General features: G+C 42.8%; 1 protein-coding gene across 6 annotated transcripts in view; it reads right to left on the bottom strand.

Annotated features, from left to right (window-relative positions):
* The window catches only part of Gcfc2 (GC-rich sequence DNA-binding factor 2), a 33,151-nt gene extending 15,991 nt beyond the window's left edge, over window positions 1–17,160 (bottom strand). For 5 of the 6 annotated variants that reach the window (XM_021191107.2, XM_029535501.1, XM_029535503.1 and 2 more), the window contains exons 1-8: window positions 16,906–17,160; window positions 15,806–15,934; window positions 12,622–12,846; window positions 10,751–10,848; window positions 7,542–7,657; window positions 4,050–4,236; window positions 1,987–2,110; window positions 397–478 (exon numbers count right to left, since the gene is read on the bottom strand). In XM_021191107.2, the coding sequence (XP_021046766.1) occupies window positions 397–478; window positions 1,987–2,110; window positions 4,050–4,236; window positions 7,542–7,657; window positions 10,751–10,848; window positions 12,622–12,846; window positions 15,806–15,934; window positions 16,906–17,146 (1,202 nt within the window). In that variant the 5' untranslated portion in view covers window positions 17,147–17,160. Of the gene's footprint in view, window positions 1–396; window positions 479–1,986; window positions 2,111–4,049; window positions 4,237–7,541; window positions 7,658–10,750; window positions 10,849–12,621; window positions 12,847–14,412; window positions 14,509–15,805; window positions 15,935–16,905 lie in introns of those variants that run through there. The other variant, XM_029535502.1, reaches the window with a different exon arrangement.
* Between the last annotated feature and the right edge of the window lie 760 nt (window positions 17,161–17,920).

Raw genomic sequence — 17,920 nt, 5'->3', positions numbered from 1 at the left:
GTTTCTCTGGGTAGTCCTGGCTGTCCTGGAACTCACTCTGTAGACCAAGCTGGCCTCGAACTCAGAAATCCACCTGCCTCTGCCTCCCAAGTGCTGGAGCTGCTTTGGTTCTAATGTTCAGCTTAGACCATTCTCTGAATGTAAAGATTTCTTATGGAGAGTTCACTAGTTACAAGTGATTTCTAGTCCAAAGCAATTCTCTAACAAAGGCCACCTCACCAATTCCACCTGAGCCCATCTGTTTCTGAGCTGGAGGCCAGCTGAACTAACTCAGCTTTGGTTTTACATCATTCTTGAAACCTGGGATGCCAGGCTGGGTGATTATCACATAGCTAATTCTACTGAAATAGTAGCAAGTCCTTGCTCAGTGTGTTAAGTCTGCATTTATACAGATACCTTCGAGCTTCAATCTCTTCTAAAATCCGTTGATCCTTTTCATCCAGAGCCAAGCTTCCATTTGACGATGTCTCATCTTTGCCTGTTAATTCACAAAATTAGCTTTGTACTACAGTCTCAAAACAATGAATCACTAAAGCTACAGGTAACTTCATGGAGAGCGAGAGCGAGAGCGAGCGAGAGAGAGAGAGAGAGAGAGAGAGAGAGAGAGAGAGAGAGAAATAATGTGTATAAGAAAGAGAAATAATGTGTATAAGAACAAGTAATGTGCTCAAAATGTACATTTTGTTATGCCATACAATGTAATGTACATTAACTATCAGTGTTCACAGCCATCACGCCTGTTGGCCTAAGCACATGGACCATCCTGGTGTATGCCATTTACCATAGCAGGTGTTTTTTCTAGCAGTTTACCCCATTTTCCCCCATAGTCATATACTAGAGATATTTTACTGCATACATCTTATTTATACCATGGCCCATTTTATTTCAGCATGTTCCACTGTTTACAACTGACCAAATGTGGGAGGGAGCTTGACAGTCACTTCACTCTTCCTTGTCAGCCACATGGGATCTCATTCCCTAAGCACCCAAGCTAAGACACTAGTGCAGCAGCAGTAGTGTGGTGTGAGGAAGCCGAGAGGCCACTCCTTACCAACTCTGCTGAGACTCACCAGTCTGTGCAGCCCTTCAACTACAGAACTCGACTGCTGGGAAGTTCTTCCCAACCACTCTCTGCTCACTGAATGGCATATAAACACTCTGTGTCAAGGAGCCTGGGAGGTGACTCGGCAGTTAAGAGCACTAGTTGTCTTCCCAGATGACCGGGGTTCAGTTCCAAGCACCTACATGGCAGCTTCTAAGTGTCTAGAGATTGCCAGTCCCAGGGGAACTTACACCATTTGGACCCCTGAACACTCCTGCACTCATGTAATGCACTTATATATACTCAGGCACACACTCGTACCTAGAAAAATTGTTTCAAATGCTTAAGTGACTGGAGTCTCATATTTATTTTTAACCTTAAACAAGGTACACTGAAACTTCTCCTTGAAATGCCAGGTGCAGGAGAAGGATTAATGTAAAATAAAGAAAAAGCTTTTGTACTGGCTAGTTCTGTGTCAAACTGAAACAAGCTAGAGTCATCAGAGAAGAGGGAGCCTCAACTGAGAAAATGTCTCCGGAAGGTCTGTCTGTATGCAAGCCTGTAGGGCATTTTCTTAAATCGTGATTGATGGGGAGCACCCAGCCCATTGTGGGTGGGGCCATCCCTGGGTCTGTCCATGGTTCTATAAAAAAGCAGGCTGAGCAAGTCATGGAAAACAAGCTAGCAAGCAATACTGGCACAGCCTCAGCATCTGCTCTGCCTCCAAGTTCCTTCTGTGCTTGAGCTCCTTATGCACTGCTTTTGGGGATGAACTCTTACACAGAAGCGTAACCTGCTGCTGGTCACGGTGTTACTTCATAGCAATAGTAACCTCCCCTCAACTAAATAGCTTTTTTTTTTCTTTTTAAATATAGAACTAAAAATATTTTTATTCTCCATGACAATTTAGCGTAACAAATAATGGAATATAAAAAAGCACTAACGTGATAACTGTTGCAAATATGATGATTCGCATTTTAATTCATCTTGCCTGCGTTTCAAAAGTGCTTCTGACTGTTTTAAAAGCAACGTGTACATGGATGATTCTAGTTCCACAATGCTGACAATCTGAAACACAAAAGTTTATACTGGAGTTCATCAATAATGAATTGTAAAAAGTATAAAAGGTATCATTTGTAATCACATGTATACATTTAATTTTTGAATAAATAGTTCCAATATTAGTGCAAGTCACAAATTATGAAATCAAATGATATGGGGTGAGAAGAATGTGCTTGAGAGATGGGTAAAAGGAAGGATCCCAGTCAGAGATTGCTGAGGGGGAAATGTGGACAGATAGCAAGGAGATACTAGAGGAAGCAGGAAAAATCTGAAAATCTGAAGATCGGGGCTGGGCTATAGCTGAGTGTACAATGCCCGCCGAGCATGTCTAAGGCCCTGAGTTTGAGTCCTGGCACCAGAATAAACTTGATAAAAATGGAAGAGAGTCACTAGGGACAGATAAGAGGGCTATGCTTCAGAATGTGTGACTGGATGAAACTGGAATTCTCCTTCTCAGGAGCAGTTACTTCATTCCTGCTGCTTCCAGGAATACAGCTACAGCAGTCCCATGTGGGCCTGTAGGATTTCAAAAGTGTAATTCAAGGATGAATGAAGAAAAATTTACACTGTAAAAAACACTACAGTACCAACTGACACTTAACACGGTGACAAAGCAATATTTTATGAATAGAATAGATATAGGAGAATTTAACTACTTTAATGATCTTTTTCTTTTAGAGTACTGGGCCTTAAATAAAGTACCTTGCAAAAAGGTAATAGAGGATCCCAAGTCAGCACTGGGTGTACACAGAACACAGAGGATCCCAAGTCAGCACTGGGTGTGCACAGAACACAGAGGATCCCAAGTCAGCACCGAGTGTGCACAGAACACAGAGGATCCCAAGTCAGCACCGGGTGTGCACAGAACACAGNACAGAGGATCCCAAGTCAGCACCGAGTGTGCACAGAACACAGAGGATCCCAAGTCAGCACCGGGTGTGCACAGAACACAGAGGATCCCAAGTCAGGACTGGGTGTGCACAGAATACAGAGGATCCCAAGTCATCACTGAGTATGCACAGAACACAATGTAAATGAAATATTTAAAAATCTGATGGTGTAAAGATTTTAAACATATAACTATTAAAAAAACATCACAAGTAACAGTGTAAATTTTAGTTCATATTGAATAAGCATTAAACAGTCTAAGCCAGGGGCTGGAAAAGATGGCTCAGTGGTTAAGAGCACTGGCTGCTCTTTGAGAGGATCACATTTCAGTTCCCAGCATCCATATGACAGCTTACAACCATCTGTAATTCCAGTTCCAGGGGATCTGATGTTCTTTCCTGAACTCTAGAAACTGAATGCACGTGCTGCACAAATGTATATGCCACTATGAACCGAGATGTGTAAGAGCAAAGGACTCAAGAGAATTTAGAAGAAAAAGATCTACATAGGGCATGGTGACTCACACTGCTGAAATCCCAGCACTCAGGAGGCTGAGACATAAGAATCCACAAGTGTAAGGCCAACTTCGGCTACACAGCAAGCTCCAAGACAGCCTAACCTTCAGACTGTGGCTCTTCACAGGCAAAGTTACATACAGCTAATCTACAAAGATTTTTTTCTGTCATCAAAATCAACATTTTACAAAATCCATTTTTACTAATCTAGCAAAGTAATAAACCACCATTCATTTTGGAGAATACTTTGGCCCATGTCTAACATCAAGAGAATGAGCAATACCAGGGTAAAATGTGTAAGGTAGCATATAACTATAATCCCAGAAGTCAGAGGCTGAGGCAGGGGAATTAGGAGTCACCCTGGGTTACACAGTAAGAACCTGTTGAAAACCCACATCACTACTGCCTCTTTTACTTGCTTCTTGGAATCAAAACTCAGGACCTCATGATTACACAACCCCTTACCCACTGAGCCTGTCTCTTCTTTACTAACTGACTAAAGGGGGCAGGGGAGACTCTCTTCATGCATATTTTATACACACCTTTTCATTTAGACAATCAATTATATTTTCGACATAAATTTTCATGCCTTTGTAGAATTTGTAGTTTTGAGCTTGATCTGATGCACTCTCGAGATTCTGGATAGCTGTTTTTGAACTCTTGATGTCTTGTACATATTTTTCATATTCTCTCTGGTGTGAGCGATGAGAATCCTGTAGTAATGTTAATCTAAATAAAATCAAAAACTTAAGTTTCATCTTTCATTCTTTTCCTTCTAAGCAGTATTCTAATAAAGCTGGTTTCAGGCACAGGGATAGAGATTACTGTACAAACCCTGATCTATTAGACTGTGAAGCTAGAGAGATCACAATTACTGTTCTCAAGAGGAAAAGATAAAAAAAGAACACCTAAAGAGACTTAGCAACAGAAGGTGGCCATAGGATTTTTGTTTTTCTTGAAACTGGGTCTCTTTAACCCAAACTTGCCTTGAATTCACTATGTATCAAAAAGATGACTTGGTTTTAGGCTAAGATTGACCAGAACTTATAAATTAAGGGAGTTCCAAGAATAACCAAAGGTTTTACATGAAACAAAGGAGCTCGTGTACACAAATCTGTTGTCTTGCTCAGAAAACTGAATGAACTGGCAAACACCATTTAAGCATGTTATCGTTTGGTATAATTTATCTGGTTTTTGATTTGTGAGTGATTATTTTCCAATAAGAACTTGCTGTACATGGGGTTCACTCCATTTCCTGTTGCATGACCCCTACACTGCTCTGCTAAAGGGAAGGCAGCATGCTGACTTGGTCCAGCTCTGGAGAATTTCACACACATCAATTCAATGACTGTTTATCTTTTAAAATTATGTTACCTATCACAGACACAAGCCAACAGAAACACATGCAACATATTTCTTTCACAGAATCAGAATATATATCCTATTAGCATTTGAACTCTATGGATGCCTTAGAATTAGCAAATCAATAAACACTGAAATAAATTAAAAGTATATGGACTTTAATCTGAACTAAAAAATTAATTCCACTAATCCTGCTAACCTGGTCCTGAAAAGAAATTATTTAGCCTTTAAGCAGTATATCTTGTTTCTAAGTTTAGTGGAGACACACTACATGTCTAAAAACCTTCCTTTACTTTATGGAGATAAAAGTGCAAACTGAGCTGGGGAGAAGGCTCAGTCAGGGAAGTGCCAGCCTTGCGAACAGGAGGGCCTGAGTGAGAACTCCGAAGCCACCCAGGAAGGTTGGCATGGAGGCACACCTGTAATCCCAGCAACCTGCTTGGAAAGTCCCAAGCCAGTGAGAGACCTCGTTGCAGAACCAGGAGCTTCTAAGCATGGGCGTTATCAACTAGAGCAGTATTCCCAAGCATAAATTAAACTATGTGAAAAGGCAGGCACACACAGAGCATAGAAGAAAATATAAAAAGCTGGCGGCAAACTGTTTCCTTTGGAAAGCCAACATCCTTTTTGGTACCATTTTATACTTGCTTAGTAAAAAGCAAAAACAAAAACACTTAAAATGTATTTTCCTTTTAAAATAAAGATCTGAGTTGAAAATAGAATAAAGCTAAAAGTAGCAGTTACTTAGATCAGAGGCTCTCAAACATTAATCTACATGACCCACTGTCTTTGTAATTCTCACTCTAAAGACAATTCTTTCTAACACAATCCTTCAAGAAACACCATATGGGTTCTGCTTTATAAACAATTCTAGATGTAACAGCTTTAATTCTGTTTTAAGGAAAGCTAATTAAAATGCCAGTAAATGATAATGAATGTACTTCAGGAATAATGTTGAATCTGTTGAGATAATTCCACTCAGCACCACCATCTCAGAACACTCACTCAGGAGGTCCAAGCCTTATTCTGTAGCAGGTCAGAAAATAAACAGCTTCAGCATTTAGAGCTACATAATTGCTCTTGGAGCTACTCAGCTCTGTGCTATTTCACCAACAGGAAGCACTAAACATGCAGGCAGAGCTGTGTTCCAATAAAACTTCATTTACAAACACAGCATGGGCTGGAGTCAGCCAACCCCACAAAATAGACACTAAGTCCTGGTATACCTTAAGAATTCAAATATTTATCTCATAATGTAAAGTGACTTTTCTATAAAAATACCTCCAGCTAATCAATCAACTACAGTGACACATTCTGTAATAATATTAAGGAACTTAATTTGAACCTATTCTCAAATGTACACAAAACACATCTTGAGCTAGTGAGATGGCTCAGGGATAATGCACAAGCCTGATGCCCTCAGTTCAATCTGCAGACCCTACATAGAGATGGAAGGAGAGAACCAACTCCACCAAGTTGTGCTCTGACTCCACACATGTGCCATGCATGTGCACACATACACCTTGGGAAAAAATGAAGATGTTCTTTAAAAGGCAGCACAATTGAATGCACTCCTGGTAATAAACTGTCATATAGGCTAATCAAACTCTGACAATCACACATACTATTTCATAAACACAGGGACCAGCAGACAATAGATTCTCTGTACATTATATAATAAAATACTTAAAACAGCTTCTGACAGGACATGCCTTAATTATAGAAAATGGGCTGTCTTTAGGTAATTACTGTTTGCCCAAATATGAAAAAAAGGATTGTGCTTTCAGAAGACACCATACCAATCATAAAAGTAAACTCTTGGTCATGGTGAATTTCTCCTGTTAATGTATTAAAAGCCAAACACACAAACAGAAAGCTGGGTGCGGTGGTGCACACCTTTAATGCCAGCACTTGGGAAGCAGAGGCAGGTGGATTTGAGTTTGAAGCCAGCCTGGTCTACAGAGTGATAGCCACGACTACACAGAGAAACCCTGTCTCGAAAACAAAACGAAAGAAACAAACAAAACTCCAAGACAGAAAAACCAAACAAACCCCACATGCATACACACAAAAAGGCACTAATGCAGTCACACACACGCCTGTGATAGTAGGAAGGCCAAGGTCGGAGGATCACGAATTCGAAGCCAGCCACAGCTGCACAGTTATATAGAAAAAGACCCTACCTCAAAAAACAGAAGCAACAACAAAGTAACATGTTCACTACTACAGCAGCACACATATGAGACTGCAATGAACTAGCTATAGGAACAAACATGAAATGTGTCTATTTAATACTGTAGAAGGTAATCATGGTGAGACATGGGTGAAGCAGAGGTTCCTATAAGTTAGGAACTCAGACGATAGGAATTCAAGGCCAGCTGGGGCACAAACTGAGACCATGTCAATAGAGACAAAATCCAGCAGTGTAGAAAAATGCCTATAGTCATATTAAAAATAATTGTAATTACTAGTTTTAATCATGTAAGGAGTATTTGTCATTAAGACCAACAAGAAAAAGAAAATGAAAATCTGTTGTGTTTGTATGGTAAAATAATATTTATTTTTTCCTAAATATCTGTTTAATATTAACATTTAATAATTTAAAGGACATAATGCTTTTTTTACTATTAATCACTCAGATAAATGTAAATTACAAAATAAGCATTACTCACCTATTATTTAACTGTTTCTTTATAATTTCCAAATTTACTGGTGGAAATGAAATGGAAGTATCAAACTTCTTCAGGGTTTGAGACCTACTGCTGTGGGAAAGGTCTGTATTTTGTCCCTAAAAAAATGTGAAAAATTACTTTTAAAAAACACTTCATTTACCATACAAAGAAAACTAAGTAAAGTCCCAATGCTTTGCAATATCACAATCACAATAAAACATTTTTAAAAATCTCCCAACAGTTTTAGAATATATTCATGCCTATTTTTCCAGCCAGGCATTGTGGCAAATGCCTTATCTTCCAGCACTCAGACAGCAGAGGCAGGACGGTCTCTGTGTGTGTGATGCCTGTTTCATCCATAGACAAACGAGTCCCAGGGCAGCCAGGGCTGCACACGGAGACCCTGTCCCAGAGAAACAGAAACCAAAACCAAAACCAAATAAACACAAAACTGCAACCCCCACCCACTCCATCCCAGCTTGGCAGTACTGAGGACTGAACCTGTGGCCTCATGTATGCCAGGTAGGTGCACTACCACTGAGCTACAGTACTAGCCCTGAGACTATTAAATTCATATGGACATGACGAATTATAAACTTCCGATTTCCATGAGTTAGTTCCTGACATTTCAAGGAGGCTTTTGCTGATACTCTGATGCACTGTGGAAAGGCAGAGCTCTTGAAGAACTGTGAATGAGTTACACCATGGTTGTCCAGGGCTGGGAGCCTACAGAGAATGCACTCCTAAAAGAACATCCTACAGCCCTTCCCATCAGTCTCCCTGGCTGACGACAATGACCACCACCACACTTGCAGTGCAAAGCAGGTTCTCCAAGTCCACTGTTTCATGAAGACACGGACCAGAGACTTAGCCACTGCTTCTATTTTCTATCAGGCGTAGCAGCTCACCTCAGTTGTCACCAAGCCTCTTCCATGCCCAATCTAACCTGTAAATCCCAAACCGTCCTGACATTCCTTCAGGTTCCCACTCCCTTTAAGTCATGGATATCTTTTAATAGTGCACTGGAAGATCACTTCTGGGAGGACTTTTCTTCCCCTCTCCCCATACGCCCACTTTCTTACAACACCGACTGCCTAACGCGTTCCTACATCATTGGGACTACACTGAGACTTGTGGCACAGAAGCTCACTGTAGTGATTTTCCTCAGCTGTCACTCAAGCAGACTGCACATCCCTGTAACTGGTTGCTGCATGCTAACGGAAACCCCATAACACTTCCATTTACATCAGTGTTGTCTTACACAGCAGCAGATACATCTGAGAAGGCTTGGGGAGTGGGACTGGATTTGATGATGCACAAAGGGCCCACAGTAGCTTGGGTCCTCATGAGAGGCAGAGTGATGCAGTGAGAAATACAGGCACATGCTGAAGAATGCCAACAAAATCCGCAAGAGCCAGGCGTGAATTCTCTTCTAGAGATTCTGGAAGAAGTGCAGATCAACTCATATTTTGATTTTGTGTGTGTGTGTGTGTGTGTGTGTGTGTATTAGAGTAAACTACCACCAAATCAGTGGGGAGCTTTTAGAGCAGCCACAGGAATCAGACAGTGACAGACCTCCAACAGGTCATCACACACTGGGTAATGATGCAAATGAAGTAAGCAAGAGGTTTCAGTTTCATCCATTAAATCTGTACGGCAAGATGGCAAGACTGTAGTGAGACATTTCCTAACAGTGTTCACAGAAACAGAGAGATGTTTCCTTTGAAGAGCTGTAAAATTTACACAACAAAGACCTAAGAAAGGTTTTCATCGTTGATTACGGGATGCTATCTTAGCAATTATTCCTAGGGAGCAGTCCTAAATTGTACATGTGAAGAAAAGGAGGAGGAAAATATCTGAATATTCAGATTCTTATTTGTAAGCAAGAAAATAACAGTACCTAAACTGCTCATCAAAGGGAAGGATGGTCAAGTAAATTAAGATGTGCCAACTCTCAAGAATGTTAGGCAACCACTGAAATGATCTATCTGTACTAGGTAGAAACGGTACCCTCATCTGCTTCTCAGTCTTGTGGTAAAACACTGAGCAAAGGCAACTTGGGGAGGAAAGGGTTTATTCATTGTACAGTTCCAAACAACAGTGCATCATCAGGGAAACAAGGAAACTCCAGGCTCGAACCTCTAAACAAGAGCAGAGACTGTGGAAGAAGTCTCGTTTTCTTGCTTATTCACTATGGCTTACTCAACCTGCTTCCCTATGCAACCCAGGACCACCTCCCCAGTGGTGGCCCTGCCCACAGGGAGGGGCTCTCTCTCATATCAATCAGCAATCAAGAAAATGCCCACAGACTTGTCCAGAGTCCAATTTGATGGATGCAGTTCCCCGCTGACATTCCGTCTTCCAAGGTGGCTCTATTTGTGCCACGCTGACAGAAAGGAAGATAGGTCATACCAAGGTCATGCGAGAGAATCTGAGTTCATTCTCAATGTGCATGAAGATGTTATATTACACTCAAAAGCATGTAGCAAAGCCTTATGTATTGCCCAGGAAAACACGGCCATCACTAATATCTGCTGGACTTCAAGCTCTAATTAATTCACAGTTGCAACCATTGTTTTTAAACTTTTTATTTAATTTGTAAAGTTGTTTTACCTGTATGTATGTGCACCAAGTGCATGTGGTGCCAACAGAGGCCAGAAGAGGGCATCGGATATCTAGGACTAAGTTTCAGGTATTTGTAAACCACCATGTGGATGCTGGGAATTTAACCCAGGTCCTCAAGAAGAGCAACAAGTCAGCAACCACTGAGCTGTCTCCTCAGTCTCTACAATTACAACCTCTGGTGAATCCACATTTGTGGAGCTGGCTTTTAGCCAGATGCTATGGGAAACGATACTACATGAAGATCAATAAGAAACTAGACTTCAGTCTACAACCTGAGTCCCAATAGAAGCCCACTTCTTATTAGTAAGCAGCGTGGTCACTTAGAGTGAAATTATTGTGCATTTGCATGTATGTATGGGCACATACATGCACATATGTGCCTGGAGATCTGAGTCTGATCTGCAGAATTTATGTCATTAAGAAGACAGAAGCAACTCTACAAAGTTGTCCTCTGACCTCCACACATGCACTGTGGCATGGGTGTCCTCACCACACTAACAAAAACTTCAGAGTAAAACTGCAGTCACTGGGCCTGTGGTAATCTGTCCCAGTGCCCTCAGGATGCTCACAGCTAGAACGCTTACCTCCGTGATCCTGACTGCTTTCCTCATCTGCTGCTGCTCCCAGATGTCTTGGTTGTCATCTTCCTGACTCTCTTCACTTGATTCCTCACTCCTGATTGCTATCAAAACCAGACGTTAACATATTAACTCAGTATTTTCCCAGTCTGATGGCAGTGCTCAGATCTGGGGAGTTATTTTTCGCAGGCTTAGTAGCACTTCACATTGGTGTTTCCTCTTCATAATAATCCAGGGAGGGAACACCAGTATTACCTTCACTTTAAAAATGAGACCAAACTCAGAGCACTGTTTTGCAATGAGAACTCAAATGGACACACTGGACTCCAGGGCCAGTACTCCCTTTCGCTTTCCCATATAGAAGAGGCTGGGAAGAATGAAAGGTTTGCTTTTTTATAATTAGTAAAGACGTCCTAAGATGGCTCAGCAAGTAACTTGCCACCGAGCGGGACAACCTGAATTCCACCCTGAAGGACCCACATGGTAGGAGGAGAAATCCAACTCCCAAAAGTTGTCCTCTGACCTCCATGCTTACATTGTGGGTTGTGCGTATCCATACTCTCACACACAACACAAAATAGGTAAAGAGGGTTAGCAAGGTTGCCCAATGGTTAAAGGCATCTGGCACCAGGCTAACTGACCTGAGTTCTATCCCTAGGACCCATGACTCATGATGGAAGAGAATCCACTTCTGTAATTAGTCTTCCACATGTGCACACTGACTAAACATGTCTGCTCAAATACTCACATTTACAGATTATGTGTGAGCTCACACACAAAATAAGTAAAAGTACAATAAATATTAAAATAAATGTGATTTTTTTTAAAGGAAAAAGATACTTAATTCATACCTGAGAACTGAACATTTAAAAATGGTTTTTGAAGCCTAGGATGTAGCACAGTTGGCAGAGTACTTAAGTAGCATGCATGAAGCCCTAAATTCAATTCCCAGGACTGGGTAAGTCTCATGCACACACCTATATAATCCTGGTACTTGGGAAGTAGGGATTAGAGGATCAGAAATTCAAGGCCATCTTTAGCTACATGGGAAGTCTGAGACTAGCCTACATACATGAGATGCTGTCTCAAACACAGGCAAAAATTTCTGGGTACAAGGAACCAGTTATGCTTTGCAGGAAACTATGGTAAAGCATAAATGTTACAAATGAGAGATCTGGGGCTGGAGAGATGGCTCAGTAGTTAAGAGCAATGACTGCTTTCCCAGAGGACCTGAGTTCAATTCCCAGAAACCACATGGTGGCTCACAACCATCTGTAATGAGTTCTGACACCTTCTTCTGATATGTCTGAAGACAGCTACAGTGCACTCATATAAAAATAAATAAATCTTAAAAAAAAAAAAAAAGGTGGCAATGATAATTTCCAACATTTCAAAAATAGAAAAAAGTCTGTACAATTCTTTTACCTGTCAAAAATCAGGGACAGGAGCCAGCATTGGTAAACACCACAGCACATACACTGAGGTAATATGATAAGATAGAATCGTATCATTTAAAAGCCAAGACATTGTGGACCAAATTAATAACAACAATCAGTAGCAACACTCTACACAAACATGTGTGTTGGGGATTCAGCTTGGTGCTGTGTGTGTGTGTGTGTGTGTGTGCGTGTCTGTGTGCGCGCGCACACACACACACACACTAAGAGGGCAGGGGTAAGACAGGCTCTCACTGTGTGCTCGGATTATAGGAGTGATCCACATGCTAGGCAAGGCTCTGCAGCTGAGCTGCATGCTGCTCCGATACCAGTTTTTGGGAAGTAATAGACAGCATGGTGATGAATGAGCAAAGAGCAAGTTCACTACTGTAGTGAAAACATCATGAACTTTAGATACCGGTAAATGAATTAAGTACGTACATGTTTCTTCAGCCATTCTTTGTCGGAGTGTTTGAGGCTTTGGGGTAAACAGTATTCTCTTTTCGTGGTCATCAGGATCGCTCTCTGGGTCCTCTTCATTGTTTCTCTTACAGTCAGAAGTAGTGCAGGGGTAGTTTACATCCAATGAAATGTAGTCTCCTGGGGTCCTGGCCAACTCCCGTTTTCTGCGGGCTGCCTGAATAAAAGCTGCATCAGGGATCTTACCTGAAACCAATGAAGAGGACAATGAGCACCAAACTGCCGTAGAGGGCACGCTGCTCACATCCAAGGCAACGGGGGCACCGTGCTCCCAAACACCACTATTTACAGATGGATGGCTCAAAGTCTGGCCAAGGAAAAAAATGAATACAGTAAATAGAAAAAGCAATTTAGGGATATGAACCTAATCTAGTACTATCGGGAAATATGCTGACACTATTCCAAATTGCCTTTTGTTCTAACTTCTGAAAGTTGTGTCAGGATAGGAACATGGGAGCTGAGCACAGGCAGTGAGGCTGTAGTAAGAAGGGCAAACTCAGCAGCCTGATGTAGAGGCCACGCCAGAACACCTCCTCAAGAAGGCTTCATTTCCTTTTAAATAGACAGTATTTACTTAGTTTGTTCTTTCAAAAAGTCTAATTACACTTGTTTGTTTATTCAACTAAAAGCAGGGACAAAGCAAGCACTGTGGTACAAAGGCAGATGTAAGAACAGCTTGTAGGAATCAGTTCTTTCCTTCTACCATTGGGTCCCAGGGATCAAACTCAGGTCCTTAGGCTTAGTGCTGCCAAGCATTTTATCCCCAAGAAGCCATCTCACTAGCCCAGTTATTTCTTTCTCTTTTGAGACAGGGTCTCATGGAGATCAAGTTGGCCTAGAACTTGTGATTTTTCTGGAATTACATACAGGTGAGACCACATCTAGCTGTATCAGTATTTAGTTAAAGATTATTATGGGGTGGGGGGGAAGGATTTAACAGATCATGATAAAATATGTGTGCCAATGGGCCACATGCCTGCAATCCCAGCATTAGGTAGCTGAGGAAAGAAGGCTGCCTAGAGTTTAAGGCCAGCCTGGGCATCATAGTGACTTCAGGATGGTCAGTACCACGCAAGACCACGTCTCAGAAACGATGATAAAACAGAATGAACAAAGTATAAATCAAATCATTTGCTGAATTCTTTTACTAAGTGAATACTGGAAAAGAAAAATGTTGCTGATGAAGTTTAAGTAGGGACCAGGCAGCGCTCTGAACCTTCCCTGATGTGGAGTAATGATTCTATTGTGGAGTAAGGGAAGAGAAGCCAACATGTCTCTGATAATAAGAGCAGTTATTATTGTCCAAAGTAGATTAAAGTTCCAAACCCATCATAGGATCCAAGACTTAAAATTTGAAACCCTAGGGACACACTAGAAACACCTGGGAAGGATGTGAGCAGGGTTTGTTGGCAGAGCCGCCAGGGGGTGGTAATGAGGAAGCATTAGTCTCCAATACACAAGTGGACCGGAAAACAATACGTGAACTGGAATGACTCACATGCAGGACTTGGTGGGTTCAGACACTTAAGTCACAGCATGGGGCTTATGGGGGAGATGCTGGTGTCACAGGAAGCAATCCTCTCCCAAGTTACATGTGAAAGTTCAGGGAAGGGAAGACTATTTCCCATCCTGTCCCCTCACATCTCTACAGTTCCCACACAGCAGATGTCAGACAGACATGGGCTGAATGGATACAGACACCCCGCCCCAATGCTTTTTCTGATAAGTGACATTAGCATATGCATCACCTACCAGACAAGCAATCATCTAAGAAGCTGAGATCAACTATGATCTCTTTTGTAAGAAGAACCTCTGCCACAGGGAGCATCTCAAGGCAGGCAGCCTCTCACTGGTTAATTCTCACAGCCTATGATCCAAACATATAACAAATACATTCTTCAACGCAAGCGGCTTTGTGCTTGGGTGACAGCCATGTGCCATCATACCCAGCCCTGCCATCTTCTCTAAGTAGCACATCTGCTATCTAGATGGTGTATTTGGAGGAATGACAATTCTTTACCGTGGAACTGTCCTGTACTCTGAAGGGAATTTACCACCCACACACCAAACTCTACTCTGTGATTATTAATTACGCCACACATTGTTCCCGACTGGCTTCTCCTCAGGAGAGCAGTGCAACCCGCGCTTCAGGACCAGTCCCTCACATCCTCAGAAGCACTGCTGAGTACAGCAGCCACTCGCCATGTCGGACTATATCAACTTAGTTAGATTAAAAACGCAGCTCATAATTTTTAATTATGAATGTGTATTTGTGTCCATGAGGACTGACTGGGGCCTGAGGAGACCGGAAGCTCCAGACTCCCCTGGAGCTGGGGTTATGAGTGGTTGTAAGCAGGCTAACATGGGTGCTGGGAACTGAACTGCTTTTCTCAAAGGGGTCTCATGTGTTGCTAGCCTGAAAAAGAGTCCCTATAGAAGGAAACAAGTTATGAACACCCGATTACATTTAAAAGGCCGGAGGGACATTTCTGACTTCATGGGCCATGGAGTAAGGCCCAGGATAACTTCTCAACTTTGCCAGTGTAATGCCAAAGCAGATTTAGGTAACTAATATCTGAAAGTTTTAATGAGCATTGGGCTAGATTTGGCCCAGAGGTGGTCATGTGCTTAGCTAACAACTGAACTAAGCAATCTCTTTCTTTAAAAAAGCCACTTCGAGTCATTATGAGTTTCCTACATATGTTATATTGTCCTCCTTCAGGTTTTAGACATGCTACATGTGACATCAGCAACATTCTCAGGATAAATTCTTACCAGCTTCTAGGTATGAGATGGAACTACCCAGTAAGCACAGGAGTTAAGAACACACTGTGGAGCAGACTCCCTGATTTGAGCCTTGTCTGAGCTACTTATAAGCTGTCTGCTCTCAGCTATAATAAATAATGACCTATTTGTTGCATACTTTTTACTGCTTTATCAACCATAAAAATTACTGGTGTATAATGTGCTGATACAAGAGCTGGTCATGTGGTACATCACAGGCTCAGGAGGCAGATGGTGAGTTTGAGGCCAGTTTAGGCTACAGAATGAAATCCAGACCAGCCTGGGGTACAAAGTGAGATCTTGTGGCAAAAAGAAAGGAAGTTAGTTAAGTTAGTTACACAAAATTATAAAAATGACCAACCTATGGGTGAAACATCTTTTTCTTCCAGAGAGCAAGAGCTATCAGAGGACGGGCTCTGATCACCCTTACTTTCTGTCAAGGTATGTGTTCCTTCCTCTTCATCCGTGGAGAGTTCCGCTGTTCTGCATTCTAAGAGGATACCGTTGGAAGCAAGAAAGAGTCAAAATATTTGAATCAATAACCAAAAATACACATATTCATAAGATTTCCTCTTAATTCAAGACTACATGAAGCTCAAAAAGAGATTGGTGCGAATAAACATTTAAAGGAGAGGCTGAGAGGTAGATCAGAGGTCAAGAACACATACTGTCCTTGCAGAAGACATGAGTCTGATTCCCAGCACCTGTGTCAGCAATTCACAACTACCTGCAACTCCAGCTCCAGGGATCTGACACATCTGGTCTCCGTGTCACTGTATTCACACACGGACACACATACACAATAATAAAATTTCATCTCTAAAACACATAATAAAACATGGAAAGAATAAAGCCACCGCTCACACCTTAGCTACTGCTGTTAGTGACAACCTCTGCCTCCAACCAAGGCAGGATTAGGGAAGGAGATCCAATGTCCCGGAGTTACAGACGGTTGTGAACCAAGTTGGTGCTAGACACTGAACTCAGGTCCTTTAGAGTAACCAGTGCTCTTACCTGCTGACTGGCCTCCCCAGCCCTCAAATGACTTTGTATTTGATCACATGAATGGCACAGTCCTTAGTGTCACCAATCTCAGTCACAGCATCTCGTTTTACATTATTTGTTGCTGTTTGCAGATGACTGATTTTAAAAACAACAATGTTCCAAACCCTGTCCTTATTCTTTTAGTAACTGTCTGGTGTTCTTGGAAAACTGTTAGGCAAGCTCTCAAAGGCACCCACGACTTTCATCCGCATTTAACAGCTAACAGTTCAAGACCTCTCTGAGGATTTGGGTCCAGTGTGCACATCAATGGCTCTATGCTCTAGTCGGTGCAAACTGCGAAGTGCCACCAAGACCTACGGGAGACTTCCGGCAACCCCGGCATCGCGCAATGCGGGTGCAGACGGCCATAGAGGCCTCTGGACCCGAGGAACGGAGCCCTTCCCACCCCTCGGTCACCTGCGCCGCCGTCCCCGCGGGGTGCAGCTCCGGGGCTGCGGCGGGAACTCGCCCAGACCCGACCTCGGCCCCGGGCGCTGCGGGCCCCGCGTGGCCGCTCCGCTCCCTCTGTTCGGCCGCCGGCAGACGGCCGGCCTGGTTCCGCCGGCTCCTCCGCACTCTGCTCCTTCGCGCCGTCGCTATCGCTATCGCTGGACTCGACCTGGCGCCGCCTGAAAGTCCTCTGAGGCCTGAGAGCCATGTTCCAAGTAGGATTGGCGCGTCCCCTGAAGGCTGGGCGTTCGGCGCCTGCGCAGTCGCGCGCCTCGAAGTGCGCATGCGTGTTTGAGAGAGTTCCGCCTGGTGCGGTACCCAATGGTCTGAATTGGCTGACCTGCCTTTTTAGTGGGACAGATAACTGGCCAGACATTCTTGCAGTTTATGTTCGAAGCCCGGGAGAGTACCTGCACATCCCACCCAGAACAGACAGAAGTGGAGGGATAAACAATGAAATTAAGCATAAATGATAAGGGCACGAGTAAGCAAAATCCGATCATTGTCTTAAGGCACAGGACTTATAGAGAATCATCAGGAGTTAAGAGCTGAGTTCTGGGGAGGGCATTGGTGGACCTTCCATTGTTTCAACACATCATATAGTTTACAAGCCCGACAGAGCTATATTTGAGTACATCCAGAGAGGTGTCCAAAAACAAGCGCGTGTTCCAGTTGACTGAGAAAGGAGGAGCTGCTCACATTGTGCATGTCAGTGAGAAATCCTGGAAAGAAGCGGTTTCTGCAAAGGCTGATTGGAACTCCAGTGTGATGGAGAGGGTGGAATGCTACAGGCGCTGAGCCTAGTTCCACAATCCAAGGGGCAAGGATGCTCTCAGCATCTGAGGACTGTGGCTGAGATGTCTCCACTGCATTCTATCCACTTAAGATTTTCACAAATGCATTTAAAATGCTTTGGCTTATAACTCTCTCTCTCTCTCTCTCTCTCTCTCTCTCTCTCTCTCTCTCTCTCTCTCTCTCTCTC

The sequence above is a fragment of the Mus pahari genome, chromosome 2 (assembly GCF_900095145.1).
Source record: "Mus pahari chromosome 2, PAHARI_EIJ_v1.1, whole genome shotgun sequence".
In the NCBI taxonomy this organism is placed as follows: domain Eukaryota; kingdom Metazoa; phylum Chordata; class Mammalia; order Rodentia; family Muridae; genus Mus; species Mus pahari.
Note: the sequence above shows the minus strand (reverse complement) of the source record. Positions and strands in the feature narration are given on the sequence as shown.